This window comes from Cottoperca gobio, chromosome 13 (genome assembly GCF_900634415.1).
Source record: "Cottoperca gobio chromosome 13, fCotGob3.1, whole genome shotgun sequence".
Classification (NCBI taxonomy): Eukaryota; Metazoa; Chordata; class Actinopteri; order Perciformes; family Bovichtidae; genus Cottoperca; species Cottoperca gobio.
In genome coordinates, this window is record NC_041367.1 from 902,428 (window position 1) to 922,882 (window position 20,455).

Sequence of the window (20,455 nt, forward strand, 5' to 3'; positions counted from 1 at the left end):
TCTACCTGTCTGTCTCTACCCTCTACCTGTCTGTCTCTACCCTCTACATGTCTGTCTCTACCCTCTACATGTCTGTCTACCTGTCTGTCTCTACCCTCTACCTGTCTGTCTCTACCCTCTACATGTCTGTCTCTACCCTCTACATGTCTGTCTACCTGTCTGTCTCTACCCTCTACCTGTGTGTCTACCTGTCTGTCTCTACCCTCTACCTGTCTGTCTCTATCCTCTACATGTCTGTCTACCTGTCTGTCTCTACCCTGTACCTGTCTGTCTCTACCCTCTACATGTCTGTCTACCTGTCTGTCTCTACCCTCTACCTGTCTGTCTACCTGTCTGTCTCTACCCTCTACATGTCTGTCTCTACCTGTCTGTCTCTACCCTCTACATGTCTGTCTATCTGTCTGTCTCTACCCTCTACATGTCTGTCTACCTGTCTGTCTCTACCCTCTACCTGTCTGTCTCTACCCTCTACCTGTCTGTCTACCTGTCTGTCTCTACCCTCTACATGTCTGTCTCTACCCTCTACCTGTCTGTCTCTACCCTCTACCTGTCTGTCTACCTGTCTGTCTCTACCCTCTACCTGTCTGTCTCTACCCTCTACATGTCTGTCTTCCTGTCTGTCTCTACATGTCTGTCTCTACCCTCTACATGTCTGTCTTCCTGTCTGTCTCTACCCTCTACATGTCTGTCTACCTGTCTGTCTCTACCCTCTACATGTCTGTCTACCTGTCTGTCTCTACCTGTCTGTCTCTACCCTCTACATGTCTGTCTACCTGTCTGTCTCTACCCTCTACATGTCTGTCTACCTGTCTGTCTCTACCCTCTACCTGTCTGTCTCTACCCTCTACCTGTCTGTCTACATGTCTGTTTCTACCCTCTATCTGTCTGTCTACCTGTCTGTCTCTACCTGTCTGTCTACCTGTCTGTCTCTACCCTCTTCATGTCTGTCTACCTGTCTGTCTCTACCCTCTACCTGTCTGTCTACCTGTCTGTCTCTACCCTCTACCTTTCTGTCTCTACCCTCTACCTGCCTGTCTACACATGTCTGTCTCTACCTGTCTGTCTCTACCCTCTACCTGTCTGTCTCTACCCTCTACCTGTCTGTCTCTACCCTCTACCTGTCTGTCTACCTGTTTGTCTCTACCCTCTACCTGTCTGTCTACCTGTCTGTCTCTACCCTCTACCTGTCTGTCTCTACCCTCTACATGTCTGTCTCTACCCTCTAGCTGTCTGTCTACACATGTCTGTCTCTACCTGTCTGTCTCTACCCTCTACCTGTCTGTCTACCTGTCTGTCTCTACCCTCTACCTGTCTGTCTACACATGTCTGTCTCTACCTGTCTGTCTCTACCCTCTACCTGTCTGTCTACACATGTCTGTCTCTACCTGTCTGTCTCTACCCTCTACCTGTCTGTCTACCTGTATGTCTCCACCTGTCTGTCTACATGTCTGTCTCTACCTATCTGTTTACTTGTCTTTCTCTACCTGTCTGTCTCTACCCTCTACCTGTCTGTCTACCTGTCTGTGTCTACCCTCTACATGTCTGTCTCTACCCTCTACCTGTCTGTCTACACATGTCTGTCTCTACCTGTCTGTCTCTACCCTCTACCTGTCTGTCTACCTGTATGTCTCCACCTGTCTGTCTACATGTCTGTCTCTACCTATCTGTTTACTTGTCTTGCTCTACCTGTCTGTCTACCTGTCTGTCTCTACCCTCTACCTGTCTGTCTTCACATTTCTGTCTCTACCTGTCTGTCTCTACCCTCTACCTGTCTGTCTCTACCCTCTACCTGTCTGTCTACACATGTCTGTCTCTACCTGTCTGTCTCTACCCTCTACCAGTCTGTCTTCACATGTCTGTATCTACCTGTCTGTCTACCTGTCTGTCTCAACCTGTCTGTTTACTTGTCTGTCTCTACCTGTCTGTCTACCTGTCTGTCTCTACCCTCTACCTGTCTGTCTTCACATGTCTGTCTCTACCTGTCTGTCTCTACCCTCTACCTGTCTGTCTTCACATGTCTGTTTCTACCCTCTATCTGTCTGTCTACCTGTCTACCTGTCTGTCTCTATCCTCTACCTGTCTGTCTTCACATGTCTGTCTCTACCTGTCGGTCTCTACCTGTCTGTCTACCTGTCGGTCTCTACCTGTCTGTCTACACATGTCTGTCTCTACCTGTCTGTCTCTACCCTCTACCTGTCTGTCTACCTGTCTGTCTCTACCCTCTACCTGTCTGTCTTCACATGTCTGTTTCTACCCTCTATCTGTCTGTCTACCTCTCTGTCTCTAGCCTCTACCTGTCTGTCTACCTGTCGGTCTCTACCCGTCTGTTTACCTGTCTGTCTCTACCCTCTACCTGTCTGTCTTCACATGTCTGTCTCTACCTGTCTATCTCTACATGTATGTCTACATATCTCTCTTTACCTGTCTGTCTACCTGACTGTCTCTACCTGTCGGTCTCTACCTGTCTGTCTCTACATTTCTGTCTACATGTCTCTGTCTACATGTCTGTCTACCTGTCTGTCTCTACCCTCTACCTGTCTGTCTTCACATGTCTGTCTCTACCTGTCTGTCTCTACCCTCTACCTGTCTGTCTTCACATGTCTGTCTCTACCTGTCTGTCTCTACCCTCTACCTGTCTGTCTACACATGTCTGTCTCTACCTGTCTGTCTCTACCCTCTACCTGTCTGTCTACCTGTCTGTCTCTACCCTCTACCTGTCTGTCTTCACATGTCTGTCTCTACCTGTCTGTCTACCTGCCGGTCTCTACCTGTCTGTCTACCTGTCGGTCTCTACCTGTCTGTCTTCACATGTCTATCTCTACCTGTCTATCTCTACATGTATGTCTACATATCTCTCTTTACCTGTCTGTCTACCTGACTGTCTCTACCCTCTACCTGTCTGTCTTCACATTTCTGTCTCTACCTGTCTGTCTCTACATGTATGTCTACCTGTCTGTCTCTACATGTCTGTCTACCTGTCTGTCTCTATCCTCTACCTGTCTGTCTTCACATGTCTGTCTCTACCTGTCTGTATACCTGTCGGTCTCTACCTGTCTGTCTTCACATGTCTATCTCTACCTGTCTATCTCTACATGTATGTCTACATATCTCTCTTTACCTGTCTGTCTACCTGACTGTTTCTACATGTCTGTCTACCTGTCTGTCTACATGTCTGTCTCTACCTGTCTGTCTACCTGCCGGTCTCTACCTGTCGGTCTCTACCTGTCTATCTACATGTATGTCTCTACCTGTCTGTCTACCTGTCGGTCTCTACCTGTCGGTCTCTACCTGTCTGTCTACCTGTCTGTCTCTACCTGTCTGTCTACCTGTCTGTCTCTACCTGTCTGTCTACTGTCTGTCTCTCTACCTGTCTGTCTGTCTCCACATGTGTGACACTACCTGTCTGTCTCTCTACCTGTCCGTCTACCTGTCTGTCTCTACCTGTCTGTCTCTCTACCTGTCTGTCTCTACATGTCTGCCTGTCTACCTGTTTGTCTACCTGTCTGTCTACTGCATGTCTCTACCTGTCTGTCTCTACCCTCTACCTGTCTGCATTCACATGTCTGTCTCTCTACCTGTCTGTTTCTCTACCTGTCTGTCTGTCTCTCTGTCTGTCTGTCACTATCTATCTGTCTGTCTCCACATGTGTGTCACTACCTGTCTGTCTCTCTACCTGTCTGTATCTACCTGGCTATCTCTTTACCTATCTGTCTACCTGTCTATCTCTCTACCTGTCTGTCTGTCTACCTGTCTGTCTGTCTACCTGTCTGTCTCTCACCCTGTCTGTCTACCTGTCTGTCTCTACCTGTCTGTCTACCTGTCTGTCTCTACCCTCTACCTGTCTGTATTCACATGTCGGTCTCTACCTGTCTGTCTCTCTACCTGTCTGTCTCTCTACCTGTCTGTCTCTACCTGTCTGTCTCTCTACCTGTCTGTCTCTATACCTGTCTGTCTCCACATGTCTGTCTTTACAAGTCTGTCTGTCTCTACCTGTCTGTCTCCTCTGTAATACCAGCAGCTAAAGTTTGTTCTCATTAAAGCAACAGCATCATATTTCTACAGATACATCAAGTTCATAAAATCAGTAACATTTGACTGAGACGGACTGTAATCAGATTTATTTCAATGGTGTTTGTCAGATTGTTGCTGTAATGAACTCTGTGTGTGTCTTTGTGTCTCTGCAGGACGTCCACCAGTGTCACAGCGTCTGGAGGCGGAGTCAGATTGACCGGGCCGTGTAGTGGGCGGGACTTCCTCTGAGCAGAGGACAAGATGCTGCTGACTTCCTGCTCCGCCCCCTGCAGCTACACCTGCCTCTGGTGAACAACAACATTTCCATCACGTCACATGTTTCAGCTCATCAGTGACGTGTCATAGCTGCTCTCTGCTGGTCCAGGTCATAACAACTCACCTGTGTGTTTCCCTTTCCAGGTGCTTCCTGGTTATCCTGACGGCTCCTCCTGCAGCTCTCGGGGTGAGTTCATCGCTCTCATTTTAAACTGCACTTTTTCATTGATTCATGGTTTATTTGATGGAGACAATATAGACAAACTGAAAACAGGTGTCATAGTAAAAAGAAGCTGGACCTGAATACAGCTCGGTGTCTTAAAAGTGCTGAAGTTTGCATCAGGTACCAGCTTACAGGACTTTCACAGTAAAAGATGCTTTGCAGAATGAACATCTTATTGTGAAGGGAAGAGGTTTCTCTCCTCGGTCTGCACACAGGAAGTGTTTTCTGACTGATTTGTTCTCAGGTGTGTTGTAATGAGTTGAAGAAAGTTCACTTTGGAGTTGATAAACGTGTCACATCCCCAGAGCTCATCAAATCCTTCCAACGTTATAATTCATTTGTGGGCACAAATTCAATAATTGAATAATTTAAGCCGTGCACAAGGCCAAGTCATTTTGTATCTATAGCTAGAGAGTCTTTAGTGAAGCTTTACTATAGCTTGAGTTAGTTAAGACATGTTGACAACATGCAGCGGCGTATTGTTAGCAAAGGCAATAACAAGGATATTGGATTGGACAAGGATAGAGTGTGTGGATAATATCGTTGGCGATATGCTGACTTGATGCTTTGCAGAGAAAGGCTGATCTGTGCTGCTCTCTGTATATATCTCATGCAGACAAATTCAAATGTGGCGAAGATTTAATTAAATTGAATAAAAAGTGGCTTTGATTTATTTATTTTCTCTCAATGGCCCCACCGCTCCGTACAAACGTTTGAAATGATTTATGTAAGAATCTTGTTTATTTGGAAAGGTGTAGGAGTATATATACATGTTTCCCACAAACAGTGGTGGAGAGTAAAGTTAGCCCTTAAAGTCACAATGGTCATATTTATAGGCGAAACACAAGGTTGAAATAAACAGAAGTTTGTTATTGAAAGAGCCCACTGACTGTCAGAGCGCTCGGGAGCCGGGTGTCTCTGGTGTACCGCAGGGATCACACCTCGGCCCTCAGCTCTTTGATGATTCAGCTGACTATTGAAACATAAGAGATCAAAATAAAGAAATGCACTGTGATGGACGGATGATGGAGGCATGAGTGGGTTAGGAGACAAGGGGCCCCTGAGCACAGACAGGCAAAAGCCCCCCACCCACCTCTCCCACACAGGAGCAAGACCCTGAAGACCCTCAAGACACTCAGACTTTATAGTTGTTTAGATTCTTTTTGTAGTTGTTTTGTGTCTTTTCATAGTTGTTGTTTCATATTGTTTAATGTTTATAGTAATTTTGTGTGTCTTTGTTATTGCTTTGGTCTCTATCGGTACGTGTCTCTATGAGTGATAATTTGGAGGTGATGATCCCGGGGGCCCCTGACACTTTGGGCCCATGGGCCTGTGCCCGGTCGGTCGTTCAGTAATCCATTCATGGGTGGAGGATTGATGGTGGACCGACCCAGGATGAACTCAGGATGTAGAGAGGACTCTGCGGAGGTGTTTGCTCTTCAGTCTCTCCATCCTGTTGAGGTCTTCAGGTTTAGTCAGTCTGAGAACAGCAATGTTGTCGGCCAATCAGCTGCTCCGCTGTCTGCTCAGCCAATCAGTGGCAGCGTGGTGTCCCAAATGAAGTATGTATGGATGTGAGGGAGCGCCGACGGGTACAGATCAGTCGTGACAGCAGGTGCAGGACTGATGGAGGACTGATGGAGGACTGATGGAGTGATGATGGACGACAGATGGAGGACTGATGGAGTGATGATGGTGGACAGATGGAGGACTGACGGAAGACTGACGGAGGACTGATGGAGGACTGATGGAGGACTGATGGAGGATTGATGGAGGACTGATGGAGGATTGATGGAGGACTGATGGAGGATTGATGGAGGACTGATGGAGGACTGATGGAGGACTGATGGAGGATGGTGTGAGTGCAGACATCCAGGACAAAGTCGTGACAGCAGATAGAGCGATAGCCACATTCCTGCTGCTGATAGCCACGCCTGAGTGATAACCTGGTTTACACAACGCTGCAGGAATGTGCCTGCTACACAAACACTACTGCATGCTGGGAAATTCACGGTCTGGGGCCTACAGAGAAGAAAAAACACGCTCAGTCAGTGTATCAACAGGGACATGTGAGGGGGAGTCCGTGTTGAGCAGAGACACCATCAGATGAAGTCTAGCACCTTCATCGACACTTTAAATCAGTATCGTGTTCAACATCAGCATCTGCCCGCTAGCGTTGCTAAAACCCGATTTTTGAAAATATCAGTCCTCTTTGTCGAAAATCTAACACAAAATAAAACTAAAAGATATCCAGTAGAGACACAATCTCTTACATCCCTTAGATCTCTCACATCTCTTACATTTCTTACATCCCTGAGATCTCTCACATCTCTTACATCTCTTACATCTCTTACATCTCTAACATCTCTCACATCTCTTACATCTCTTACATCTCTGACATCTCTTACATCTCTTACATCTCTTACATCTCTCACATCTCTCACATCTCTTACATCTCTTACATCTCTTACATCTCTTACATCTCTTACATCTCTCACATCTCTTACATCTCTTACATCTCTTACATCTCTTACATTTCTTACATCTCTTACATCTCTCACATCTCTTACATCTCTTACATCTCTTACATCTCTTACATCTCTCACATCTCTTACATTTCTTACATCTCTTACATCTCTCACATCTCTTACATCTCTCACATCTCTTACATCTCTCACATCTCTTACATTTCTTACATTTCTTACATCTCTTACATCTCTCACATCTCTTACATTTCTTACATCTCTTACATCTCTCACATCTCTTACATCTCTCACATCTCTTACATCTCTCACATCTCTCACATTTCTTACATCTCTTAAATCTCTTACATTTCTTACATCTCTCACATCTCTTACATCTCTTACATCTCTTACATCTCTCACATCTCTCACATTTCTTACATCTCTTACATCTCTTACATATCTTACATCTCTTACATTTCTTACATCTCTCACATCTCTCACATCTCTTACATCTCTTAAATCTCTTACATTTCTTACATCTCTCACATCTCTCACATCTCTTACATTTCTTACATCTCTCACATCTCTCACATCTCTTACATCTCTTACATATCTCACATCTCTCACATTTCTTACATTTCTTACATCTCTCACATCTCTTAATTCTCTTACATCTCTTACATCCATCACATCTCTTACATCTTTTACATTTCTTACATCTCTCACATCTCTTAATTCTCTTACATCTCTTACATCCATCACATCTCTTACATCTCTTACATTTCTTACATCTCTCACATCTCACATCTCTTACATCCATCACATCTCTTACATCTCTTACATTTCTTACATCTCTCACATCTCACATCTCTTACATTTCTTACATCTCTCACATTTCTTACATCTGTCACATCTCTTACATCTCTTACATCTCTCACATTTCTTACATCTGTCACATCTCTTACATCTCTTACATCTCTTACATCTCTCACATCTCTTACATCTCTTACATTTCTTACATCTCTCACATCTCTTACATCTCTCACATCTCTTACATCTCTCACATCTCACATCTCTTACATTTCTTACATCTCTCACATCTCTTACATCTGTCACATCTCTTACATCTCTCACATTTCTTACATCTCTTACATCTCTCACATCTCTTACATCTCTTACATCTCTTACATTTCTTACATCTCTCACATCTCTTACATCTCTCACATCTCTCACATTTCTTACATCTCTTAAATCTCTTACATTTCTTACATCTCTCACATCTCTTACATCTCTCACATCTCTTACATCTCTTACATTTCTTACATCTCTCACATCTCTTACATCTCTTACATCTCTTACATTTCTTACATCTCTTACATCTCTCACATCTCTCACATTTCTTACATCTCTCACATCTCTTACATCTCTTACATCTCTTAATTCTCTTATCTTACATCTCTTAAATCTCTCACATCTCTTACATCTCTCACATCTCTTACATCTCTCACATCTCTCACATCTCTCACATCTCTTACATCTCTCACATCTGTCACATCTCTCACATCTCTTACATCTCTCACATCTCTCACCTCTCTTACATCTCTCACATCTCTTACATCTCTCACATCTCTTACATTTTTTACATCTCTTACATCTCTCACATCTCTTACATCTCTCACATCTCTTACATCTCTTACATCTCTTACATCTCTCAAATCTCTTACATCTCTCACATCTCTTACATTTTTTACATCTCTCACATCTCTTACATCTCTCACATCTCTTACATCTCTTACATCTCTTACATTTCTTACATCTCTTACATCTCTTACATCTCTTACATTTCTCACATATCTTACATCTCTCACATCTCTTACATCTCTTACATTTCTTACATCTCTCACATCTCACATCTCTTACATTTCTTACATCTCTCACATCTCTTACATCTGTCACATCTCTTACATCTCTCACATTTCTTACATCTCTTACATCTCTCACATCTCTTACATCTCTTACATCTCTTACATTTCTTACATCTCTCACATCTCTTACATCTCTCACATCTCTCACATTTCTTACATCTCTTAAATCTCTTACATTTCTTACATCTCTCACATCTCTTACATCTCTCACATCTCTTACATCTCTTACATTTCTTACATCTCTCACATCTCTTACATCTCTTACATCTCTTACATTTCTTACATCTCTTACATCTCTCACATCTCTCACATTTCTTACATCTCTCACATCTCTTACATCTCTTACATCTCTTACATCTCTTAATTCTCTTACATCTCTTACATCTCTTAAATCTCTCACATCTCTTACATCTCTCACATCTCTTACATCTCTCACATCTCTCACATCTCTCACATCTCTTACATCTCTCACATCTGTCACATCTCTCACATCTCTTACATCTCTCACATCTCACATCTCTTACCTCTCTCACATCTCTCACATCTCTTACATCTCTCACATCTCTTACATTTTTTACATCTCTTACATCTCTCACATCTCTTACATCTCTCACATCTCTTACATCTCTCACATCTCTTACATCTCTTACATCTCTCAAATCTCTTACATCTCTCACATCTCTTACATTTTTTACATCTCTCACATCTCTTACATCTCTCACATCTCTTACATCTCTTACATTTCTTACATCTCTTACATCTCTTACATCTCTTACATTTCTCACATATCTTACATCTCTCACATCTCTTACATCTCTTACATTTTTTACATCTCTTACATCGCTCACATCTCTTACATCTCTTACATCTCTCACATCTCTTACATCTCTCACATCTCTTACATCTCTTACATCTCTCACATCTCTTACATTTTTTACATCTCTCACATCTCTTACATTTCTCACATATCTTACATCTCTTACATCTCTTACATCTCTCATATCTCTCACATCTCTTACATCTCTCACATCTCTTACATTTTTTACATCTTTTACATCTCTTACATCTCTCACATATCTCACATATCTCACATCTCTTACATTTCTTACATCTCTCACATCTCTTACATCTCTCACATCTCTTACATCTCTTACATTTCTTACATATCTCTTACATCTCTTACATCTCTTACATCTCTAACATCTCTTACATCTCTCACATCTCTCACATCTCTTACATTTCTTACATCTCTCACATCTCTTACATCTCTTACATCTCTCACATCTCTTACATCTCTTAATTCTCTTACATCTCTTACATCTCTTAAATCTCTCACATCTCTTACATCTCTCACATTTCTTACATCTCTCCCATCTCTCACATCTCTTACATCTCTTACATCTCTCCCATCTCTTACATTTCTTACATCTCTTACATCTCTCACATCTCTTACATCTCTCACATCTCTCACATCTCTTACATCTCTTACATCTCTACATCTCTCATACTCTCACATCTCTTACATCTCTACATCTCTCACATCTCTCACATCTCTCACATCTCTCACATCTCTTACATTTCTTACATCTCTCACATCTCTTACATCTCTCACATCTCTTACATCTCTTACATCTCTTACATCTCTCACATCTCTTACATCTCTCACATCTCTCACATCTCTTACATCTCTTACATCTCTTACATCTCTTACATCTCTCACATCTCTTACATCTCTCACATCTCTTACATCTCTTACATCTCTTACATCTCTCACATCTCTTACATCTCTTACATCTCTTACATCTCTTACATCTCTTACATCTCTCACATCTCTCACATCTCTTACATCTCTCACATCTCTTACATCTCTTACATCTCTTAATTCTCTTACATCTCTTACATCTCTTACATCTCTCACATCTCTTACATCTCTTACATCTCTCACATCTCTCACATCTCTCACATCTCTTACATCTCTCACATCTCTCACATCTCTCACATCTCTTACATCTCTCACATCTCTCACATCTCTTACCTCTCTTACATCTCTCACATCTCTTACATCTCTCACATCTCTTACATTTTTTACATCTCTTACATCTCTCACATCTCTTACATCTCTCACATCTCTTACATCTCTCACATCTCTCACATCTCTTACGTCTCTCACATCTCTTACATCTCTTACATCTCTCAAATCTCTTACATCTCTCACATCTCTTACATTTTTTACATCTCTCACATCTCTTACATCTCTCACATCTCTTACATCTCTTACATCTCTTACATTTCTTACATCTCTTACATCTCTTACATCTCTTACATTTCTCACATATCTTACATCTCTCACATCTCTTACATCTCTTACATTTTTTACATCTCTTACATCTCTCACATCTCTTACATCTCTTACATTTTTTACATCTCTTACATCTCTCACATCTCTTACATCTCTTACATCTCTCACATCTCTTACATCTCTCACATCTCTCACATCTCTTACATTTTTACATCTCTCACATCTCTTACATTTCTCACATATCTTACATCTCTTACATCTCTTACATCTCTCATATCTCTCACATCTCTTACATCTCTCACATCTCTTACATCTTTTACATCTCTTACATCTCTCACATATCTCACATATCTCACATCTCTTACATTTCTTACATCTCTCACATCTCTTACATCTCTCACATCTCTTACATCTCTTACATTTCTTACATATCTCTTACATCTCTTACATCTCTTACATCTCTAACATCTCTTACATCTCTCACATCTCTCACATCTCTCACATCTCACATCTCTTACATTTCTTACATCTCTCACATCTCTTACATCTCTCACATCTCTTACATCTCTTAATTCTCTTACATCTCTTACATCTCTCACATCTCTTAATTCTCTTACATCTCTTACATCTCTCACATCTCTTGCATCTCTTGCATCTCTTGCATCTCTCACATCTCTTACATCTCTCAAATCTCTAACATTTCTCACGTCTCTTAATTCTCTTACATCTCTTACATCTCTTAAATCTCTCACATCTCTTACATCTCTCACATTTCTTACATCTCTCACATCTCTCACATCTCTTACATCTCTTACATCTCTCATATCTCTCACATCTCTCACATCTCTTACATCTCTCACATCTCTCACATCTCTCACATATCTCACATATCTCACATCTCTTACATTTCTTACATCTCTCACATCTCTTACATCTCTCACATCTCTTACATCTCTTACATTTCTTACATCTTTCACATCTCTTACATCTCTTACATCTCTTACATCTCTCACATCTCTCACATCTCTCACATCTCTTACATCTCTCACATCTCTTGCATCTCTTGCATCTCTCACATCTCTTACATCTCTCAAATCTCTAACATTTCTCACGTCTCTTAATTCTCTTACATCTCTTACATCTCTTAAATCTCTCACATCTCTTACATCTCTTACATCTCTCACATTTCTTACATCTCTCACATCTCTCACATCTCTTACATCTCTTACATCTCTCCCATCTCTTACATTTCTTACATATTTTACATCTCTTACATCTCTCACATCTCTTACATCTCTCACATCTCTCACATCTCTTACATTTCTTACATCTCTTACATCTGTCATATCTCTCACATCTCTTACATCTCTCACATCTCTCACATCTCTCACATATCTCGCATATCTCACATCTCTTACATTTCTTACATCTCTCACATCTCTTACATCTCTCACATCTCTTACATCTCTTACATTTCTTACATCTTTCACATCTCTTACATCTCTTACATATCTTACATCTCTCACATCTCTCACATCTCTCACATCTCTTACATTTCTTACATCTCTCACATCTCTTACATCTCTTACATCTCTCACATCTCTTACATCTCTTAATTCTCTTACATCTCTTACATCTCTCACATCTCTTAATTCTCTTACATCTCTCACATCTCTTGCATCTCTTGCATCTCTCACATCTCTTACATCTCTCAAATCTCTAACATCTCTCACGTCTCTTAATTCTCTTACATCTCTTACATCTCTTAAATCTCTCACATCTCTTACATCTCTTACATCTCTCACATTTCTTACATCTCTCACATCTCTCACATCTCTTACATCTCTTACATCTCTCCCATCTCTTACATTTCTTACATCTTTTACATCTCTTACATCTCTCACATCTCTTACATTTCTTACATCTCTTACATTTCTTACATCTCTCACATCTCTTGCATCTCTCACATCTCTTACATCTCTCAAATCTCTAACATCTCTCACATCTCTTAATTCTCTGACATCTCTTTCATCTCTTAAATCTCTCACATCTCTCACATCTCTTACATCTCTCACATCTCTTACATCTCTCAGAATTCTTACATCTCTCACATCTCTCATATCTCTTACATCTCTTACATCTCTCACATTTCTTACATCTCTCACATCTCTCACATCTCTTACATCTCTTACATCTCTCACATCTCTTACATCTCTCACATCTCTTACATTTTTACATCTCTTACATCTCTCACATCTCTCACATCTCTCACATCTCTTACATCTCTTACATCTCTCACATCTCTCACATCTCTTACATCTCTCACATCTCTCACATCTCTTACATTTCTTACATCTCTTACATTTCTTACATCTCTTACATATCTTACATCTCTCACATCTCTTACATCTCTCACATCTCTCACATCTATTACATTTCTTACATCTCTCACATCTCTTAATTATCTTACATCTCTTACATCTCTCACATCTCTTACATCTCTTGCATCTCTCACATCTCTTACATCTCTCAAATCTCTTAAATCTCTCACATCTCTTACATCTCTTACATCTCTCACATTTCTTACATCTCTCACATCTCTTACATCTCTCACATCTCTTACATCTCTCACATCTCTCACATCTCTCACATCTCTTACATCTCTCACATCTCTCACATCTCTTACATCTCTTACATCTCTCACATCTCTTACATCTCTCACATCTCTTACATCTCTCACATCTCTTACATCTCTCACATCTCTCACATCTCTTACATCTCTCACATCTCTTACATCTCTCACATCTCTCACATCTCTTATATCGCTTACATCTCTCACAGCTCTCACATCTCTTACATCTCATACATCTCTTACATCTCTTACATCTCTCACATCTCTTACATTTCTCACATCTTTCACATCTCTTACATATCTGACATCTCTCACATCTCTTACATCTCATACATCTCTTACATCTCTTACATATCTCACATCTTTCACATCTCTTACATCTCTCACATCTCTTACATCTCTCACATCTTTCACATCTCTCACATCTCTTACATCTCTTACATATCTTACATCTCTCACATCTCATCTCTTACATCTCTCACATCTCTCACATCTCTCACATCTCTTACATATCTCACATCTTTCACATCTCTTACATCTCTCACATCTCTTACATCTCTCACATCTTTCACATCTCTCACATCTCTTACATCTCTTACATATCTTACATCTCTCACATCTCATCTCTTACATCTCTCACATCTCTCACATCTCTCACATCTCTTACATCTCTTACATCTCTTACATCTCTCACCTCTCTCACATCTTTTAAATCTCTCACATCTCTTACATCTCTTACATCTCTCACATCTCTTGCATCTCTTGCATCTCTCACATCTCTTACATCTCTCAAATCTCTAACATCTCTCACATCTCTTAATTCTCTTACATCTCTTACATCTCTTAAATCTCTCACATCTCTTACATCTCTTACATCTCTTACATCTCTTAATTCTCTTACATCTCTTACATTTCTTACATCTCTTACATCTCTTACATCTCTTAATTCTCTTACATCTCTTACATCTCTTAAATCTCTTAAATCTCTCACATCTCTTACATCTTACATCTCTTAATTCTCTTACATCTCTTAATTCTCTTACATCTCTTACATTTCTTACATCTCTTACATCTCACATCTCTCACATCTCTTACATCTCTTAATTCTCTTACATCTCTTACATTTCTTACATCTCTTACATCTCTCACATCTCTCACATCTCTTACATCTCTCACATCTCTTAGATCTCTCACATCTCTTACATCTCTCACATCTCTCACATCTCTTACATCTCTCACATCTCTTACATCTCTCACATCTCTCACATCTCTTACATCTCTCACATCTCTTACATCTCTTACATCTCTTACATCTCTCACATCTCTCACATCTCTTACATCTCTTACATCTCTTACATCTCTAACATCTCTCACATTTCTTACATCTCTTACATCTCTTAATTCTCTTACATCTCTTACATTTCTCACATCTCTTACATCTCTCACATCTCTCACATCTCTTACATCTCTCACATCTCTTACATCTCTTACATGTCTCACATCTCCTACAATCTCTTACATCTCTCACATCTCTCACATCTCTCACATCTCTCACATCTCTTACATCTCTCACATGTCTCACATCTCTCACATCTCTCACATTCTCACATCTCTTACATCTCTCACATCTCTCACATCTCTCACATCTCTTACATCTCTCACATTTCTTACATCTCTTACATATCTTACATATCTCACATCTCTCACATTTCTCACATCTCTTACATCTCTCACATCTCTCACATCTCTCACATCTCTTACATCTCTCACATCTCTTACATCTCTCACATCTCTTACATATCTTACATCTCTCATATCTCTCATATCTCTCACTTCTCTCACATCTCTCACATCTCGCACTTCTTTCACATCTCTCACATTTCGCACTTCTTTCACATCTCTCACATCTCTTACATCTCTTACATCTCTCACATCTCTTACATCTCTTACATCTCACATCTCGCACTTCTTTCACATCTCTTACATCTCTTACATCTCTCACATCTTTCACATCTCTTACATCTCTCACATCTCTTACATCTCTCACATCTCTTACATCTCTTACATTAAAATGTTACACACAAAAACAAAAACAAACACATGTCAACAGTTTGAAGAGACTGAACACAAAACAGCTGTTGTGTTTTATTTTATTGTTTATTTAGTTCATTTAAGATGCCTCTCCATGGTCTTCTTATTGACTTCCTGTGCAACAATTTAGAAAAATCATTAATAATTAGGGATCCGACATATTTAAAAAACATTTACCTCACAATAAATGCATCATTAAAATAATGCATGCTTAAAACATCTGACGGGCCAAATCCAAATTTTTGGACTCCATCCATCCATCCATCGTCTACCTCTTATCCCGAGTCGGGTCGCGGGGGCAGCAGCTCCAGTAAGGAACCCCAGACTTCCCTACTCCGGGCCACATCCTCCAGCTCCGACTGGGGGATCCTGAGGCGTTCCCAGTGAGGAGATATAATCTCTCCACCGAGTCCTGGGTCTTCCCCGGGGTCTCCTCCCAGCTGTGCCAGCAACACCTCCCTTGGGGGGCGCCCAGGTGGCTCCTTATTAGATGAACCACCTCAACTGGCTCCTTTCAACGCAAAGGAGCAGCGGCTCTACTCCGAGTCTCTCACGGATGGCTGAGCTTCTCACCCTATCTCTAAGGGAGACGCCACCCGTCTGAGAAAACCCATTTCGGCCGCTTGCACCCGTGATCTCGTTCTTTAGGTCATGACCCAGCCTTCATGACCATAGGTGAGGGTAGGAATGAAGACCGACTGGTAGATCGAGAGCTTTGCCTTCTGGCTGAGCTCTCTTTTTGTCACAACAGATGGATGGACCCAACATTTGTTTTTTCTCAACACTCATAACAATAAAGAAACATGTTTTATTACACAGAGTACTTAAAGAAACATGTTTTATTACACAGAGTACTTAAAGAAACATGTTTTATTACACAGAGTACTTAATGAAACATGTTTTATTACACAGAGTACTTAAAGAAACATGATTTATTACACAGAGTACTTAATGAAACATGTTTTATTACACAGAGTACTTAAAGAAACATGTTTTATTACACAGAGTACTTAAAGAAACATGTTTTATTACACAGAGTACTTAAAGAAACATGTTTTATTACACAGAGTACTTAAAGAAACATGTTTTATTACACAGAGTACTTAATGAAACATGTTTTATTACACAGAGTACTTAATGAAACATGTTTTATTACACAGAGTACTTAAAGAAACATGTTTTATTACACAGAGTACTTAAAGAAACATGTTTTATTACACAGAGTACTTAAAGAAACATGTTTTATTACACAGAGTACATAATGAAACATGTTTTATTACACAGAGTACTTAAAGAAACATGTTTTATTATACAGAGTACTGCTGCAGCGTTCGAGTGATGGTTTGATTGTTATCTGATGAACTGAAGCTGCGTCAAATCCATCCTCATTCAGAGCGTTCAAAGAGTGTGTGGCTCAGAAGAAATGGCTGCATGATTGTCACTAACGTTATCTGATAAACTCTCTCACACACATACACACACAGTCAGCTGTCTCCTGAGAATCTCAGCGATGCTTGCCTGTCTCTGCTCGGTGTTTACATTCCTCACTGTCTGAACACAGACAAAACATCATGAAACACAAACACGCTGCTGGAGAAGCACAGAGCCAGTGGCCTCAACATCTTCCTGATTGGTCCTGAGGGACGTCACCAGAGACTTCGGTACCAAGTCGATGCCAAGAATTTGAAAAAACGTGCCGGTACTCAAGGATGAACTGAATAGAATTTGGGCGGTTAAATTCACAATAATGACAATTTCGAACAAACTGGTTTAATAAGGTTCTTCTTAAATCTACTTTTATTGAATTTTTCATTGTTTTGGGTGAATCACACCCGCCGTCACAGAGCTTGTGGACCGAGTAGGACCGAAACATGTTTGTCTTCACTGACCCAGAGTCCCACAGTTTGATGGATAAACTCCCAGGATCCCTTCAAGAGGAAACACCCGGTCCGACTCGTCTGCTGCTCCAGCGTTGTCGTCCACCAGCCAGCGCCGCTCCTCTTCATCTTCACTGAGTACCAGAGATGAACCACTGCAGATCTGAACAACTGGAAACATCACTGAGCTTCGGCCTCACGTTTCATTCGGCTCATCAGTGTTTTAACTTGGAGCAGCAGCGCTTATATAAATATAAATAAATACTTAACCCGCTCGGTCCTCTGTTGTGTTTGTGCTCACTTCCTACAAACCGTGTTTCCACGCTGGGATGCCTCTGGGAGAAAAAGAATAATCTTGATGACGTGGAAACTGACTTTCTGTACAGTGGTGTTAATAACGAGGACATTTCCCCCCCGAGGACATGTGTGAGACTCGTGTCCTGAAGTGTGCATCGTTCTGTTTAACACAATGCGACCACTTTATTTTGTATTTTAATCACGTAACGTATTGCTTCTGTATTACAAGTGAAGAACAAAGATCTGAAGTCATGTTGTTGTTTGTGATGATGTCGTGTTGTTGTTTGTGATGATGTCATGTTGTTGTTTGTGATGTTGTTTGTGGTGATGTTGTTGTTGTTCGTGATGTTGTTTGTGCTGATGTCATGTTGTTGTTGTTGTTTGTGGTGATGTTGTTGTTTGTGATGTTGTTGTTTGTGGTGAAGTTGTTGTTTGTGCTGATGTCATGTTGTTGTTGTTTGTGCTGATGTTGTTTGTGCTGATGTCATGTTGTTGTTGTTTGTGATGATGTCATGTTGCTGTTTGTGCTGATGTTGTTGTTTGTGCTGATGTCATGTTGTTGTTTGTGATGTTGTTGTTTGTGGTGATGTTGTTGTTGTTCGTGATGTTGTTTGTGCTGATGTCATGTTGTTGTTTGTGGTGATGTTGTTATTTGTGCTGATGTTGTTTGTGCTGATGTCATGTTGTTGTTTGTGATGTTGTTTGTGCTGATGTCATGTTGTTGTTGTTTGTGATGTTGTTGTTTGTGGTGATGTTGTTGTTTGTGAAGATGTCATGTTGCTGTTTGTGATGATGTCATGTTGTTGTTGTTTGTGATGATGTTGTTGTTTGTGATGATGTCATGTTGTTTTTGTGCTGATGTCGTGTTGTTGTTGTTTGTGATAATGTTGTTGTTTGTGCTGATGTCGTGTTGTTGTTGTTTGTGATGATGTTGTTGTTTGTGATGATGTTGTGTTGTTGTTGTTTGTGATGATGTTGTTGTTTGTGCTGATGTCGTGTTGTTGTTTGTGATGATGTTGTTGTTTGTGCTAATGTCGTGTTGTTGTTTGTGAGTTTGTTGTTGTTTGTGATGATGTAATGTTGTTGTTTGTGATGATGTCATGTTGTTGTTTGTGATGATGTTATGTGGTTGTTGTTTGTGATGATGTCATGTTGTTGTTGTTGTTTGTGATGATGTTGTTGTTTGTGATGATGTTGTGTTGTTGTTTGTGATGATGTTGTTGTTTGTTAAGATGTTGATGTTTGTGCTGATGTCGTGTTGTTGTTTGTGATGATGTTGTGTTGTTTGTTAAGATGTTGATGTTTGTGCTGATGTCGTGTTGTTTGTGATGATGTTGTGTTGTTTGTGAAGTTGTTGTTGTTGTTTGTGATGATGTCATGTTGTTGTTTGTGATGATGTCATGTTGTTTGTGATGATGTCGTGTTGTTGTTGTTTGTGATGTTGTTTGTGGTGGTGTTGTTGTTGTTTGTGATGATGTTGTGTTGTTGTTGTTTGTGATGATGTCATGTTGTTGTTGTGTGTGATGATGTTGTTATTTGTGATGATGTTGTGTTGTTGTTTGTGATTATGTTGTGTGTGATGATGTTGTTGTTTGTGATGATGTCGTGTTGTTGTTGTTTGTGATGATGTCGTGTTGTTGTTGTTTGTGATGATGTTGTGTGTGATGATGTTGTTGTTTGTGATGATGTCATGTTGTTGTTGTTTGTGATGATGTCATGTTGTTGTGTGTGATGATGTCGTGTTGTTGTTGTTTGTGATGATGTTGTGTGTGACGATGTTGTTTGTGATGATGTCCTGTTGTTGTGTGTGATGATGTTGTTGTTTGTGATGATGTCATGTTGTTGTTGTTTGTGATGATGTCATGTTGTTGTTTATGATGACGCCGTGTTGTTTGTGATGATGTCGTGTTGTTGTTGTTTGTGATGATGTTGTTGTTTGTGATGATGTCATGTTGTTGTTGTTTGTGATGATGTCATGTTGTTGTTGTTTGTGATGATGTTGTGTTGTTGTTGTTGTTTGTGATGATGTCATCCCGATGTCATGGTGATATTGGGGTTGTCTCTTGGTTTCCAGGGCGACCAGACGGAGCCCTGCGCTGGTCGGGACTGCTCCACTTGTCAGTGTTTCCCAGCCAAAGGAGCAACGGTGAGAGACCCCCCCACACACACACACACACACACACACTAGCCCTAAACTCTTTTAAATAAAGTTAAAGTTAAAGATGAAATGATCCGCTGCACGATATTGCAAAATGAGAAAATAAAGGAATATTTACACTTGTTTTGTTTAATCTGGTGCATTTTGAAAACATATCAAAAAGTTTTCATTGGAGACACAACAGCAAAAATGTAATTAATT

The 20,455-nt window shown here is 40.4% G+C and overlaps 1 protein-coding gene across 2 annotated transcripts in view; it reads left to right on the forward strand.

Moving 5' to 3' along the window:
* Positions 1–20,455, forward strand: part of col4a4 (collagen, type IV, alpha 4) — a 51,670-nt gene that overhangs the window by 639 nt on the left and 30,576 nt on the right. For both annotated transcript variants that reach the window (XM_029446864.1, XM_029446865.1), the window contains exons 2-4: positions 4,185–4,319; positions 4,432–4,474; positions 20,171–20,242. In XM_029446864.1, coding sequence (XP_029302724.1) covers positions 4,273–4,319; positions 4,432–4,474; positions 20,171–20,242 — 162 coding nt within the window. In that variant the 5' untranslated portion in view covers positions 4,185–4,272. The remainder of the gene's footprint in view (positions 1–4,184; positions 4,320–4,431; positions 4,475–20,170; positions 20,243–20,455) is intronic.